This window comes from Urocampus carinirostris, chromosome 18, assembly GCF_059441175.1.
Source record: "Urocampus carinirostris isolate Australia breed hairy pipefish chromosome 18, RoL_Ucar_1.0, whole genome shotgun sequence".
Classification (NCBI taxonomy): domain Eukaryota; kingdom Metazoa; phylum Chordata; class Actinopteri; order Syngnathiformes; family Syngnathidae; genus Urocampus; species Urocampus carinirostris.
This window is the reverse complement of record NC_142366.1, coordinates 27,305,592-27,322,021: the sequence shown is the minus strand read 5'-3', so window position 1 is coordinate 27,322,021 and position 16,430 is coordinate 27,305,592. Positions and strand designations below refer to the sequence as shown.

At 39.7% G+C, this 16,430-nt stretch overlaps 1 protein-coding gene across 2 annotated transcripts in view; it reads right to left on the bottom strand.

Annotated features, from left to right (window-relative positions):
* The window catches only part of vav3a (vav guanine nucleotide exchange factor 3a), a 178,683-nt gene that overhangs the window by 65,613 nt on the left and 96,640 nt on the right, over positions 1 to 16,430 (bottom strand). For both annotated transcript variants that reach the window (XM_088322515.1, XM_088322516.1), the window contains 6 exons: positions 13,765 to 13,833; positions 13,606 to 13,692; positions 11,574 to 11,659; positions 8,602 to 8,734; positions 3,074 to 3,183; positions 891 to 992 (listed from right to left, as the gene is read on the bottom strand). In XM_088322515.1, the coding sequence (XP_088178641.1) occupies positions 891 to 992; positions 3,074 to 3,183; positions 8,602 to 8,734; positions 11,574 to 11,659; positions 13,606 to 13,692; positions 13,765 to 13,833 (587 nt within the window). The remainder of the gene's footprint in view (positions 1 to 890; positions 993 to 3,073; positions 3,184 to 8,601; positions 8,735 to 11,573; positions 11,660 to 13,605; positions 13,693 to 13,764; positions 13,834 to 16,430) is intronic.

Here is a 16,430-nt window from a genome sequence, read left to right as displayed (position 1 = left end):
AAAAGGTAAAATTTAGACCGGTGAAATATATGCGCCGAAGAAGACTGCAACTTTTTAGCTTGTGTACAAATTGTCTATATGACAAAGTTTCTTTCCGATACTGAGAAAGACGACTTTGCTGGCGTCAGTTTGAAGGAGGAAGATGAGGACGGCTTACCGTTATTTTTACGAGTACGGTATGTTTTTTTTAACAGACCCGCTTACTGTGTTGCAAGCGTGTTCCTAGTAGCGTGTTGCTACCTTTTACAAGCACGGTTTGGGATGAAAGTTATATTATTATTATTAAAGCTTTGAAAACTCGGTGTATCGTCTTTCTTTGTAAATATGTGTAACCATGTATAATATGTATTTGCAACTGTATATTTTTGCAACGCCTTTATTTCAGACACTTGTTCTGATATGAAGGAGTGAAAAAAACACGGGCTGATGGAAAGTGGGGACCGGTAAAGGTGAGTGTTTGTGGACGTGGCAGACAATAGTGGATATATATTCTTCCCACCCTTACCTTTGGAAATATACACTTTTTTCCTTGAATTACTTTCAACGGGACCCGGACTCTGCAGGTCTGCAGCAAACCTTAAGTACCGGTATCATTTTCCGTTAATTTTGCCGGCTGAGGTTTTTGGATTGAGCACTTTATATCCAGTTACAATCGCGGAATTTAAAGTCGGGTTTGGATTGATTTTGTGATTGTGATACATGTTTTAATGTGGGCGCATGCGGCTTAAATACAGGTGCGGCTTGTGTAAGTACAAAAGCGATTATCCCCTTAAATTGTGGTGGGTGCGGCTTATAATCAGGTGCGCCCAATGGTCCGGAATTTACGGTAACTCAAACGAATTCTATATATAAAAATATATAAATGAATAAATATGTGGTGAGCTTCTTACCTGAGAAGCATGTGGCAAGCATTGCAGGAGGTAATTCTTTCAAAAGTGTGCATATGAAACTCGTGGAAATTGTTGGTAGCGTTCTCTGGATGAATGTTGGATCTAAGAGGGAAAAGACACTTTTTGAATGTTATGCTTTCATTCGAAACGTTTCCATAGGTAAAAAAATGGCTGCTTAATGTATAGGTAGTCATTTCTCTATTTCCAGAAACTAAAAAAGATAACTGAAGCCTATCTAAAAAAAAAAAAGACCATTTCATCCAATTGGTTTTGAAACACTAGGATTGTGTCACGGTTGTCATGGTGCCCAATTGGCCCCGCCCGTGTGGCGCCAGCTGCGGCTCATTGACAGATTGGCTTTCCAACTTTTTAAGCTCAGTGCTCTCATTTTTCCTTTGTCAATCCGTCAACGAACCTCTGCCCGGACAAGCTGATTGGTGGCCACACCCTTCTTCGGAAGTGTCACTCCCGCCTTGCTTGTTCCCGCTCTCCACCAGTCTTCGGATCAAGCAATCAAGCTAGCCTTACTCTCCCTCTCTTTCAATAAAATCTGAGAAACGCATGGAAATGAGTCCTGTGTCCGTTCTGGACTCTCTGCCCCGCCAGACGTGGCTTCTGACTCGGTCCTGTTTTTCTGTTGGTATTTCCTGTCCGGTGTTTATTTTTGTCCTGTTTAATATCGGTTTCCAGTTTCGTTCCCGTCTATTTTTGTTCTGTTAACCTTTGATATCCTGTTTCATTATCTATCCTGTCTGTCCCGTCCTGTCCGGTATCGACCCCATCTGTGCGATATCAACTCGGGCAATGGGTATCAATCTTGTCGGCCTCTGGCTTCCTATCATTTCACGCCAGACTGCTGCTTAACGTGCATGACTCCTCATTTCCCGTAAAATGAAAGGCTTGTGTGAGTAACGTCACGCGTTTGGGTCCTGATCTTGTTCCGGTTCTTGACAGAATTGTATACGTACATGGATTTATTTATAAAATAAATAAATAAAGCATTTAAAGCAAGGTAATATAATATCTCCCTTTTTAAAGGGACAGTGTGGATTATCCAGTGCCTCCTATTATATATTGGCCTGGTCTGCATCGACCAGAAGGCAGAGATGGGAAGTTGTTAAGGGGATCCAACCAACCAACCCATGGTAAAAAATACTTAATTCACAAAAAAATAAACAAAATTGATTGTTAGATAATTAAAGAACCGTCATTTAAGATGCACTTTAAAAAATACTTGTAGGTCGAGAACCGAGAGGGAGCTGATAAACTTGCTTTTATGTCATGCATTATTTGTATTAAACAAAATATTTATCAAATGTTATACCAGCTCGGTAGCCTAGATGGTAGGGCGCCCGCTTTGAGACTGGGAGGTCGCTGGTTCGAGCCTCGGCCGAGTCATACCCAAGACTTACAACATTGGTACTCAGTTTTTCAATGCAAATGATCAAATTTTGTGTTCGAAGTAGTAGTTTTTCATTTGCAGGTCGAATTTGTCAAGAACCGAAACAGGAGGAGGACTCAGATGCGTGACGTTTCTCACACAAGCTTTATTTTACGGGAAATGGGGCAGTCATGCAAACGATCATTGGGCGGAAGATGTAAAGCAGCAGTATGGCGTCCGGTTGTCAGTCCATCAGCGAACCACTGTTGTTACAAGGCAAGCATTTTGACCCTGACTCCCGTCTGTCCCGTTTTTGCACCCGTTTTTCCACCTGTCCATTCCTGATCTCCCCGTTTGTCTCCAGCTCCGACCTGTTTTTGATCCCGACCACGTTTTTGCTCTCCTGTCCCGGCTATCGACCTGTTTTTCTGACCTTGACACCGCCATCTCCCGCTACCGATGATCCACTTCCGTATTCGGATCACGATCCGATTGCGTGAGCGGCTTGCTTCCCGCGACCAGCGAGCACCGGATCCTCTTTCTATCAATAAACTCGTGGTTAACGCTACGCATTTGGGTCCTGATTCTGTTCTGACCATAACAACTTGAGTGACTCATCGTTTTCCCAACCCTCTCTGTGGTATAGTTATTTATATATACCTGAATATATTTTTGTAATTGCGTGCATGTGATTATCTCATCTTTTATCTTTACCGCATCTGCCGTCAATCACAGAGAAGCAGTACTAGAAAAACGGGACGAGCACCTTTTTCAATCCGAGTGCTACACATCCAGTACTCACATGGCCATGCTAAACTGCTCCAGCCACTTCTTTTTCAGCTCTTTGGTCTTGAAGAAGAACTCGAAGCCGTTCTGGCCCTGGTTGTGGGTGAGGTAGAATCCATAGGACCACTGAAACGGGAGGTTACATACATAATAATGTTACATAATATGCAGGGATGGGTAGGGTTACTTTAACTTGATTACTTTCAATTACTTTTGGATTACTCCGATACCAAATATGCTCATAAAAGACAATAGTAACTAAATATGAATAAAATGACTCAATTTTGTGCAGGCTTGGGGAGTAACGGAACACATGAAACGGCAAAAATGATGTTTGGATTTCTTTTCATTTTGTTTCTGTCGCATTTGATGCTCGTTTTGCCGGAGATCGAAGAGATCAAAGCCAGGAGAGAAAGCTTACCACGTGTTGTGAGTCATCATTTGATTCATATTTAGTTTCTTTTGTCTTTTATGAGCATATTTGGTATCGGAGTCATCCAAAAGTCATTGAAAGTAATCCAGTTAAAGTAACCCTACCCAACCCTGATTTTAAATATAACAATGTTGACCTGAGTAAGGCAAAAATATGACTTAATTTTGAGATTTCTGAGTATTTTTTGAAGCTTTTAGTAGCCAACGCTCACCTTTTTCTCATGCAAAAATCTCAAGGAACGCTAAAAACGTTAAAAAAGTAACTCCCATCACGAGTCATCATTTTATTCATATTTAGTTTCTGTTGTCTTTTATGAGTATATTTGGTATTGGAGTCATCCAAAAGTCATTGAAAGTAATCCAGTTAAAGTAACCCTATGCAACCCTGATAATATGTTCAAAAGGGGTAGTAAGAACCAATGATTATGTTCCCTACCCCTTCATCTTCCCCCAGCAAATACACCGATGATATAACAACAATTGTAATGATATTAATAACAACAGTTATGATATAACAATAGCAACAATAACAACAAAGTTAACCATAGTTGTAGACGCAGTATTCCCAATCTCTAGTATCACTCATACCCCACCCTCCTCATCTCTGTATTCCGCCAGTAATGTTTTTTCTGTATTTAAATTTGAACACATGAATAGTTGGACATTGTTTGATCTCGTCTTGTAAATTGTTCCAACGTTTGACTCCACACACAGATACACACATACTTTTCCTGGTGGTTCTCACCTTTGGGATTATGAATATACTACAGCCCCTTAAGTTATAATTTCCCTCTTTCCGAATGAATAATTGATGGTTGTTTTCTGGCACTATGTTTTTGTTGACCTTAAATAGCAGTGTGCAGTGAAAAATTTGACTAAATCATCCAATTTTAATAGTTTGGGGTGCAGGAATAAAATATGAGTATGATCTCGATATCCTACCCTGTGTATAGTTCTAAATGCACGTTTTTGGAGGATAAAAAGGGGCTGGAGTGAACTTTTGTAATGATTGCCCCAGACTTCTGGACAATATGTTAAGTATGACAGAACTAGAGAAGAATATAATAAATACAATGCATTATAGTTTAAAATGAATTTGGCTTTATTAATTATTAAAATGCTTTTAGATACTTTAGTTTGTATGTGTCTGATGTGTGTTTTCCAGCTTAATTTATTGTCTATTATGACCCCTAAAAACTTGTCTATTGCAGCACCATTCATTTTTTACTTCTAAATCTTGATTTGCCTTGCGATTACCAAAGAATATTACTTTGGTTTTATTTAAATTTAAGGATAATTTATTTACATCCATCCATACTTTTAGGTTAATTCATTCACAATGAATACAGGTTACCAAATTAATATAGTTATCATTTGAATAGAAAATGTTAGTGTCCCCTGCAAATATTACTATTTTCAATAGTTTTGAAACATTAAAGTATAGTTGATATAAAATATCGTTAATATATAGATTAAACAACCAGCTCGGTGGCCTTGGTGGTAGGGCGCCCGCCCCGAGACTGGGAGGTTGCGGGTTCAAGCCTCAGCTGAGTCATACTTACAACATTGGTACTCATTGCCTTCCTGCTTGGCGCTCGGCATTAGGGGTTGGAATTGGGGGGTTTGGTCACCTAATGACTCCCAACACATCAGTTGGGTTGAGCCAGGGGGCTGGGAATCCCCTCCTCTGTATCAATCTCCCAGAAAGAGTCGGGAATGTTATTGTGTTCTTGACTCTAGCCACCTCCCACTAGGGGGATATGGTTCCGGTATATATCTCATCTCATTAGCTGGACCGCTTATCCTCAGTAGGGTCGCAGGGGTGCTGGAGCCCATCTCAGCAATCATCTGGCAGTAGGCAGAGGACACCCTGAACTGGTTGCCAGTCAATCGCAGGGCACACAGGGACAGACAACTCGCTCGCTCATTCACACCTAGGGACAATTTGGACCGGCCAATCCACCTGAAATGCATGTCTTTGGAATGTGGGAGGAAACCGGAGTGCCCGGAGGAAACCCACGCAAGCACGGGGAGAACATACAAACTCCGCACAGGAAGTCCGGTAGCTGGATTTGAACCCACACAGGAGGTTCCCAAGACCTTAGAACTGTGCCGCACACGCGCTAACCACTGTGCCGCCGTGCTGCCCCGACATCGTTAACATATAAATTAAATAACTTTGGACCCAGGATAGAACTCTGTGGTACTCCACAACAGATGTCCAGGTATTCAGATGACAACTCTCCCATTTTTACATATTGCTTCCTCCCCGTCAAATAACTTTGAATCCATTGCAAAGCCAGATTTTTTAAAAGTATATTATGATTAATGATAATGAAATGCTTTTTGTCAGTCAATAAATACCCCAACTGAGGTCAAGAAAACGTGTGAGGGCCAAGAGAAGACGAGGAGGGGGAAGGACGGGATGCAGGGAGGCAGATGGAGGAAAAGGGAGATGCAAAGACGGCGCCTCGGGGTGGGCAAACAAAATTTCTGGAGGGCTGAAGAATGAAATGATCAAGAGAATAAGCCAAGTGTGAGGTTGCTTTGACAAATCTCTGCTGGCAGTCACACAGCAAGTCCTTTCCTCAGAAGACAGTCAGAGGCTGTCAAACAAGCCCAAGGCTGAATTTGACTCTTACATTTTGTGTCAACATATGCCCCATGTTTTTTTTTTTTATTGGTGGGACAAAGCCTTATATTCCGGTTCACCATATAGTGTGGAAAGAAATGGCAGTAGTTTACTTATATTTACTATTTTATGAATATTATCTTTATATTTTTAAATTTATTACTTGTGTCATGATTAATGATTAGCTGATTGGTTCCCGGTCCCATTTTAAGCCCAGTCCTTTCACTCTCCATTTGTCAGTCCGTCAGCAAACCTCTGTTGTTATAAGGCAAGCATTTTGACCCTGACTCCCATCTGTCCCGTTTTTGCAGCCGTTTTTCCACCCGTCCATTCCTGATCTAAGCAGATCATTTCATACCGGAGTATAATGTATTTATTTTTTAATAACAAGAGCAGGCAGGGAAGTGAATCCTATTTTTTATAGACAAGGGTAAAAAACAATGCACTACAAAAGGGTTTTCAGTGGACTAGGTGTTAGCTTCGTAAAGATTTGCTGCAGCAAAATACATGTGCTCGGTATATATGTTTAGGGTAAGGCTACCAGAATTCTAATGTTTGCATAGAATAGAATAGAATAGAATGAGAAGTAGAATAGAGTAAGGTGGAGTAGAGCAAAACATAACAAAACAGGATTCGCCAGGGAAGAATAGAATAGTTGAGTACAGAATAGAATAGTACAGAACAGAATAGTACAGAACAGAATAGAGTGGGGTAGAATATAAATGAGCAGAATAGAATAGAATCGAGCGGGGTAGAATAGAATTAATTAAGAATTAAAGTAGAGTAGAGTGGAATAGAATAAAATAGAGTGGGGTAAATAGAAATGAGCGGGGTAGACCATAATAGAATAGAATCAAGTGGGGTAGAAAATAACCAAGCAGGGCAGAATAAAATAGAATTAATTAAGAATTAGAGTAGAGTAGAGCGGAATATAATAGAATACAATAGAATATAATAAAACTGAGCAGGGAAGAATAGAATAGTACAGAATAGAATAGAATCAAATGGGGTAGAATAGAACTAAGCAGGGCAGAATAGAAAAAAAATGAATTAAGAATTAGAGTAGAGTAGAGTAGAGTAGAATAGAACAGAATAGAGTGGGGTAAATAGAAATGAGCACGGCAGACCAGAATAGAATAGAATCGAGTGGGGTCGAATAGAACAAAGCCGGGCAGAATAGAATAGAATGAATTAAGAATTAGAGTAGAGTAGAGTGGATCAGCATAGGATAGAATAGAATAGAATAGAATACAACTGAGTAGGAAAGAATGGAATAGAGTGGGGTAAATAGAAATGAGCAGGGCAGACCAGAATAGAGTAGAAATAATTAAGAATTAAAGTAGAGTAAAGCGGAATAGAATAAAGTACAACACAACACAATAGAATAGAATAGAATAGAATAGAATAGAATAGAATAGAATAGAGCACGGAAGAATAGAACAGTACAGGACAGAATAATACAGAACAGAATAGAATGGGGTAAATAGAAATGAGCAGGACAGACCAGAATAGAATAGAATCGAGTGGGGTAGAATAGAACTAAGCAGGGCAAAATAGAATAGAACTAATTAAGAATTAGAATATTATATTACAGAATAGAATAGAACTGAGCAGGGAATAATAGAATAGAATATTACAAAATAGAACAGTATGGTAAAGAATAATGACGGTAATACTAATAAGAATACTCATACTACTATTAAATCGAATAAAAATAATACAAATCAATAAAAATAATTATAGATCCTGCTAATGCATTTGCAAATAATAGCAATGATGATAGTAATGTGGGTAAAATTGAAAACAATACATTTGTCTCATCTCATCTCATTAGCTGCACCGCTTATCCTCAGTAGGGTCGCGGGGGTGCTGGAGCCCATCCCAGCAATCATCGGGCAGTGGGCAGGGGACACCCTGAACTGGTTGCCAGCCAATCGCAGGGCACACGGGGACAGACAACTCACTCGCTCATTCACACCCAGGGACAATTTGGACCGGCCAATTCACCTGAAATGCATGTTTTTGGAATGTGGGAGGAAACCGGGGTGCCCGGAGGAAACCCACGCAAGCACGGGGAGAACATACAAACTCCGCACAGGAAGTCTGGAGCGGGATTTGAACCCACGCAGGAGGTTCCCATGACTTGAAATGTGCCGCACATGCGCTAACCACTGCCCCGCCGTGCTGCCCCAATACATTTGTAAAAATATATATTTATATATTAAAGAAGTTTAAAAAAAAAAAGCGAAAACAAAAAACGATTTTAAAACAAACAAACAAACAAACGCTAACATATTTGTTAAAAACTGTCTAACTGCCAACAGCGCAGCAATAGAAAAAGAAACAAAACCCGAAAGGTCAACAACGCACTCGTTTGTCCCAGCTTACAATAACACCGTTGTTTATCAAAATGTCAACCGGGGATCGACACCGACGCCGGGACGTTTTTACCGCCGTACTTTACATTTTCGCGTGCCAACCTTTCGGTTTTCCTTGTCGGACGTGGGGTTGTTTGTGATCTTGAAGAGGTGCAGGTCGATGACGTCTTTCATTTCGTAGTTGTCTCCTCTTCGCTTACAAACGATGACGGCGGCATCGAACAAGAAGATGTGCCTGCGGTCGGAACGGGACACAAAGAAGAAATGAAATAACCTTCAAAGTTCTTGAAAGTAACCCGCCAGTGCCTCTCGATTATTTTCTGTCGCGCCCCCCTCTGAAGAAGAAATCCTCTCGTGCCACCCCAACACTAAAACCTGAAGGATTTTATACATTTGACTATAAAGGATTTTATACGATTGAATACAAGTTACATTTATTGAGTTTAATACTGTAAGTATTTACTGACTGTGCCTTTATTCAATGAGCAGTGAAAGTTCAGGGCACCCTGGTAGGAAATATTGTTCACAGGAAAGGCTGATAAGATAATCAGCACATCCAGACGCAGGACGGCGGGGATTGTTTTGAGAAATGCTCTCCGTTGTTTTGAGCAACCACAGACATCGGGACTCTCGTCTCTGTGATTGTGAAGGTCACGTTGGGTTTCATTGGCGCGTTCATGGTAGGAGCCGGCACACCATCTTGCGGAAAGATCTCTCTCTCTCTCTCTCTCTCTCTCACCCCCTTTCTCCCACTCTGTCTCTGTCACTTTCACTCTGTCTCTCTTTTTCTCTTCCTTTGTTGCTCTTTGTCTCTTTCTCTCTCTGTGTCCATTAACCTCTTGTGCTCCAACTTCCTTTTCTCTCTTTTCTCTTTCTCTTTTCCTACCCTTCGCGCTTTCTTTTCTCTCCTTCAGTCTTTCTTTTTCTCTTTTGATTTCTTTCTTCCTCTCTTTTCACCCTCTCTCACGAATTTTTATCATTTGTTTCACACGCTCTCTCTCTCTCTCTTTTTCTTTCTTTGTCCCACCCTCTCTGCTTTTCCCTCTCTCTTTCTCTTATTTCTTTATCTCTCTTTTTTCTTTCTCTTTAATCTACTAGTCTGGCCCCCGACCGAATGTTTGTTCTATCGTGTGGCCCCCGAGTTAAAATGAGTTTGACACCCCTGTGTTAAAGGATGAGAGAGAAGTACATGTGGGATTCATTCAAAGTACACAGCAAAGTATTTGCTGCCCTCTTCTGGGCGGTATGCGTACAGTGCAGGAACGAATAATTTAGAAAATAAAGGTAATCAATGTAAATCACTATTTATTGAATTGACTTTTGAGTAGAAATACAAAATTGGTCTTTTATCTTGAAATTTTATTCTTAAAAATATAATTTTAAGACGTTGGTTTTAGCTAGGTTGATAGCATTTAGGTTGTTTTAAAAATTGGAAGGAATTCCATTAGAAAGAGAAAAAAACATGGTTTGATGTGCCTAAATAAACAAAAACACAAACAAACAAAGAAATATTTACATTTCTGGAGAAAAATTGGGAAAAATCATTTCTTGTATTATTTCTTTTCATTTGAACACAAGTTCAAGTTTGTTTTCAGAAGAACATAAGTAATGGAGGAAAAATTCTATGCTTTAGGATAATTTTTTTAATTACTCTGATAGTTTTTCTATTTTCTTTTATCAAATGTATTTATTTGTATTTTAAGTAAAATAAGAGCTGCAAAATGAGAAAAATTATCTTTTGATTAAAAATATTTTTTGTTGTTTTTTACTAAAATAAGGGAAAACGCAGCCCTTTGAGACTGTTGCAAATTTAACTATTTGGCTTTAAAATCAACGTTTTATTTTAGTACTAATAAAAAAAATAAGATGCAATATATAAATGCTGGGATGAAAGTATAAAAACAAGTAGAAATGTACAAAAAAAAAAAAATTCTCGCATTTATTAGAGGGAAGATTTAGCTGAAAAAGTAGTACATCAACAATCGTATGTACCAGTTGTACGGTATTTGATACTATTTCAGGCTAATATACAGTGGAACCTGGGTTCTCGACCATAATCCGTTCCAGAACCCCGTTTGACAATCGATTTGTTCTATCACCGAAATCATTTTTCCCATTAAAAATAATGTAAATCGTTTTAATCCGTTCCAACACCCTGAATGTTTACCTTAAACATTTAACGTAAACATGAAGCTAACCCAGGCTAATCGTACGTTCGCGTTATCGTAATCTTCCGTACGAAAGATTCCGCTAACATGAATGTGTAAAAATTTTAAAAAAAGGATAAAACACTTTGCACACCTATATTAAAAGCGAAAGCAAAACGAAACACGTTATATTGTTATTCTTAAAGCTTTGAAAACTCTCTCGGTGTACCGTCTTTCTTTGTAAATGTGTGTAACCATGCATAATATGCATTTGCAACTGTATATTTTTGTAATGTATTTATTTCAGACACTTATTCTGATATGTTTTGCACGGGTGAATAAAAAAGAAGGGGGCGAAACAAACGCGGGGTGACGGGAAGTGGGGACCAGTAAAGGTGAGTGTTTGTGGACACAGCGGACAATAGTGGATATAGTATATTTTTCCCACCCTCACCTTTGGAAATATACACTTTTTTCCTTGGATTACTTTCAACGGGACCCGGACTCTGCAGGTCTGCATCAAACTTTAAGTACCGGTATCATTTTCCATTCATTTTGACGGCTGTGATTTTTGGACTGCATACTTTTATGAAGGACATTCAGTTTCAATCGCTGGACTTAAAGTCGGGTTTGGGGTAATTTTGTGTTTGTGTTACATTTTTTTTAATGTGGGCGCATGCGGCTTATATACAGGTGCGGCTTGTGTAAGTACAAAATCGGTTTTCCTCTTAAAATGTGGTGGGTGCGGCTTATAATCAGGTGTGCTCTATAGTCCGAAATTTACGGTATTTCAGGCTAATATATAACGGTTGCTCTCATTTTACAGTATGACTTTTTAATTTTATTTTGCATACTTTAAGAACATGCTATGTCACTTAAAGTAGTACAACCTTTTCCCTGAATGGATGGAGGACGTACTGTACTTGCCTGTCCTGTTTAGCGCGTTTGTCCACTGAAGCCACTCGTACTTCTCCGTCACCTTTGGGTCGTCCGTAGTTACTCAGGGGTTGATTCTAGACAGGAACAAAGTAACAAACAAAAAGACATGGATTTTTTCTGTCTTTGTTTGTTTATTCATGTACCATAACATCTATCGATCTATCCATTTATTTATCTCTCCATCTGTCTGTCTCTGTCCATCTATCTATCTATCTATCTATCTATCTTCCATTCATTTAATTATTTATTTACTAATCTTACCATCCATCCATGCGTCTATCCATCTACTTTTGTACCGGTAACTATTTATCATCCCTTCATTTATCCATTTAATGATTTATTTATTTATTCATTTTTTACTCATTTACTTATCCATCCATCCGTCCAACTTTACATCCATCCATCCGTCTATTCGTCCATCCATTCCTCCACCCATCCATACCTCCATCCATCTATCAATGCATGCATCCATACCTCCATCCATCCATCCACCTGTCTATCCATCCATCCATTCCTCCACACATCCATACCTCCATCCATCCATCAATCCATGCATCCATACATCCATCCCTCATCTATCCATACCCCCATCAATCCATCCATCCATCCATCAATCCATGCATCCATACATCCATCCCTCATCTATCCATACCCCCATCAATCCATCCATCCATCCATCAATCCATGCATCCATACATCCATCCCTCATCTATCCATACCCCCATCAATCCATCCATACCTCCATCCATCCATCAATCCATGCATCCATACCTCATCTATCCATACCCCCATCAATCCATCCATCCATCCATCAATCCATGCATCCATACATCCATCCCTCATCTATCCATACCCCCATCCATACGTCCAGCTATACATCCATCCGTCCATTCGTCCATCCATTCCTCCAGCCATCCATCTGTCTATCCATTCCTCCACCCATCCATACATCCATCCATCCATCCATCCGTCTATCTGTCCATCCATTCCTCCACCCATTCATACCTCCATCCATCCATCCATCAATGCATGCATCCATACATCCATCCCTCATCCATCCATCTATCCATCCACTTGTCTATCCGTCCATCCATTCCTCCACACATCCATACCTCCATCCATCCATCAATCTATGCATCCATCCTTATCTATCCATACCCCATCCATCCTTCCATTCATCCATCCATACCTCCATCCATCCATCAATCCATGCATCCATACATCCATTCCTCATCTATCGATACCCCATCCATCCATCCATCCGTTCACCCATCCAAACCTCTATCCATCCATCCATCAGTTTATCTGTTCATCCATCCGTCTATCTCTCATCTATTCATACCACCATCCAGACCTCCATCCATCCCTCATCTATCTATACCCCCATCCGTTTATCCATTCACCCATCCATTTATCTATCCATCCATTCATCCATCTGTTTATCCATCCATCCATCCTTCATCCTTCCATCCAATCACGTCTCTACCTATCTATCTCTGTAACTATTTAACATCCATTTATTCATTCAAATATTGATTTATCTATTCATGTGTTTATTCGTCTTCCATCAATTATCCATCCATCAATTTTCCATTTATTCATTTATTTATTGACTTATTGATTTGTTTATTTAATTAATTTGACCTTCCATCCATTTATCCATTTATTTATTTACGTATTCATTGGTTTATTCATCTACTGGTCCCGTTATGCATTTATTCATGTTCTTATTTATTTATCATGCATTCATTCATCCATTCAGTTACGTACTTATTCATTTGTCTATTTATTTATTCATCCATTCATTTAAATGTTTTACTCATTTATTTACTATCCATCAATTATTCCATTTGATTATGTAGTTATGCATTCATTTGGATGTTTATTCATCCATTCATTTATTTTTCCGCTTGTTTATTTATCAATGTATCTACTTAGCCATATATTTACGTGTCTGTTCATGTATTACTACATTCATTTGTTCATGTATTCGTTTATCCAAGGAAGAAACACAGCTTACAAGATTTTCAATGGATTTCTGATATTGGTCAATTTCCCTTAACGTCTCATTGTCCCTCTTAACTTCATTCACGTACTGAGCCAAGTCCTGCACACAAAACGTATTCGACATGAGTTGTTTTATGAAGAAATCGTTTTTAAGAGAGAATAAAAGCGATACCTTCATTGCATCCAATGCTTTCCGCAGATTGCTCTTGTCGGTGGCATCGTGAGTGTGTTTCACCAGTTCCTGTTGGAGGGGGAAAACAATAATAATATCGAAAAACCTGGAAAGATGATTGCAATTTTGTCTCATCTCATCTCATCAGCTACACCGCTTATCCTCAGTAGGGTCGCGGGGATGCAGGAGCCCATCCCAGCAATCATCGGGCAGTGGGCAGGGGACACCCTGAACTGGTTGCCAGCCAATCGCAGGGCACACGGGGACAGACAACTCGCTCATTCACACCTAGGGACAATTTGGACCGGCCAATTCACCTGACACGCATGTTTTTGGAATGTGGGAGGAAACCGGAGTGCCCGGAGGAAACCCACGCAAGCACGGGGAGAACCTACAAACTCCGCACAGGAAGTCTGGAGCTGGATTTGAACCCACGCAGGAGGTTCCCAAGACATGAACTGTGCCGCACATGCGCCAACCACTGCGCCGCCGTGCTGCCCTGCAATTTTGTTATTTTGACTATTATACCTTCTGTTTGTTGATTTGACTGTGATGCACTGGAATTAATTGCCACTATAGGCCAATCATGTTGCTGGACTTCGATTGAAACACCTTTTAGGGTGGATCTACTTTTGTATTCTAGGAGATTTAATTAAAAGAGAGCGCTCAGGAGAGTGCTTTTGAAATAGGTTGTTTTTTCTTATAATGGTTTGGAGTTTTTCCCTGTTCTTCTCACAAGTTCGAAATCCACTGATGTCTTCTCTCCTCATTTTGAGTGTCTACTAGTATTATAATCGTTTTCATGAATATCCATCCATCCATCCATTATCCGCACCGCTTATCCTCAGCAGGGTCGCGGGGGTGCTGGAGCCCATCCAAGCCATCTTCGGGCAGTGGGCAGGGGACGCCATGAACTGGTTGCCAGCCAGTCGCTGGGCACAGAGAGACAGACAACTCACTCATTCATTCACACCTAGGGACAATTTGGCCCGGCCAATTAACCTAACCTGCATGTTTTTGGAACATGGGAGGAAACCGGAGTGCCCGGAGGAAACCCACGCAAGTACGGGGAGAACATGCAAACTCCACACACTAGGTTCGATCTCATGACTTCAGAACTGTGCCGCGGACTCGCTAACCACTCAATCGCTATGCTGCCATATAAATTTATGTACAATTAAATAAGTCATTTTGATTTAAATGCATTTATCTATTTTCCATGCAACATAAATACTACATAACAATTCTGTAACTGTGTATTTTACTTTGGCCAATTTTTTAGACATCTTTAAAGAGTTGTAAATGTTTGACCTCTCTTTCCAGAAGTCAATCAATGATTGTACACAGTTGCACGTAAACAGTTTTGTGAAAAAATGAATCACGATTGGCGTTCCCTACGTTTGCTTTTGGTTGTGATTTGAATACAATCTGTAAATGTGTATCCTCTGCAAAAAAACACAGAACTGCTCCACAAAATGTCGAAAAGCGAATGTGCAAAATCTCAAATACCATACAGTTATGCAGCAAAAAAAGTCGGATCCTGATAGAAAATCAGAAAAACGACTGCAAAAAGAAGTATATCTAATTCTGTAATTTTTTAAAGAGAAACAGTATATCAGTATTCTCGTTTGCCTAGACGCATCAGTTTTGCTGGGGACGCATCGTCTCAAATCAAAGTGCGTCCCCGGGACGCAACTTTTTTGACACCAAATGGTTATTATTACCCGATTACTTTTTTTAGGCGGATCCGCCATTGTTGTTTTGGTCTCGCAGTTCGAGTTTTCGTCTGCACGCCGATCTCGGCCAACGAGATCTCGTTTTGTAGTGAAAAGAAGTCCGTCTTTTTTGAGAGAGCCGGCTCTCAACGACTCACTTGCTTTGATGCATTATATTACGAATTATTACGTTGTATAAAGAAGTTAAGAAAAAAAGGAAGTATGAAAGGAGAAAATTTAAAAAAGACAGGTTTGTGGTTATCCCTTGAATCGGTATATTACCAACAATAATTTGATGCAGAAAATAATTTCATAATTTGATGATGAAAACTGAATGAATATAGATTTATATTATATATTTGTCGCCGATTAACGATTTCAACCTCAATAACACTTAATTTTGGGGACCCATAGATCTCTGTTGGGACCAATGTTCCCTCTAAGCTGCGTGTGTGCGCAATTGCGCACTACCCAGAGCTTTTCCGCGCACAAGAAAATCTAGGCAGTTCACAAAAATCAGGGCTCGAAATTGCTAATTAAGAAGCAAATTAAGTCAAAGTTACAGTGCATGAAGCTTTTAGGAATATAAGAGGACCACAGCACCAATTATGACGTGGACCAAAAGTGTTAAAAAAGTAACAGAATTTTAAAGAAAAGCACATTTTTGTTTTTGAAAAAGTACTTATGATGTTTTATCATCAGTAGTGGGCTGCGAGGGCCTGCAAAGCCTTCGCTTCTGGTCTAAAAAAAATACCTGATGTTAATTGTATTTTGTCCACCCAATTTTTGTTAAATATAAGGTAAAATACAAGGGTTTTAAATGCGGTATTTGGAAGTCAAGGTCGAAGTAGAACGAAGTTGAGTCAAGTCAATAGAGTTTTTCGAGAATCGGCTTCTTCGGCTCGGCTCACTAAAAGGAACCGGCTCTTTCGGGTCCTAACCGGCTCTTCA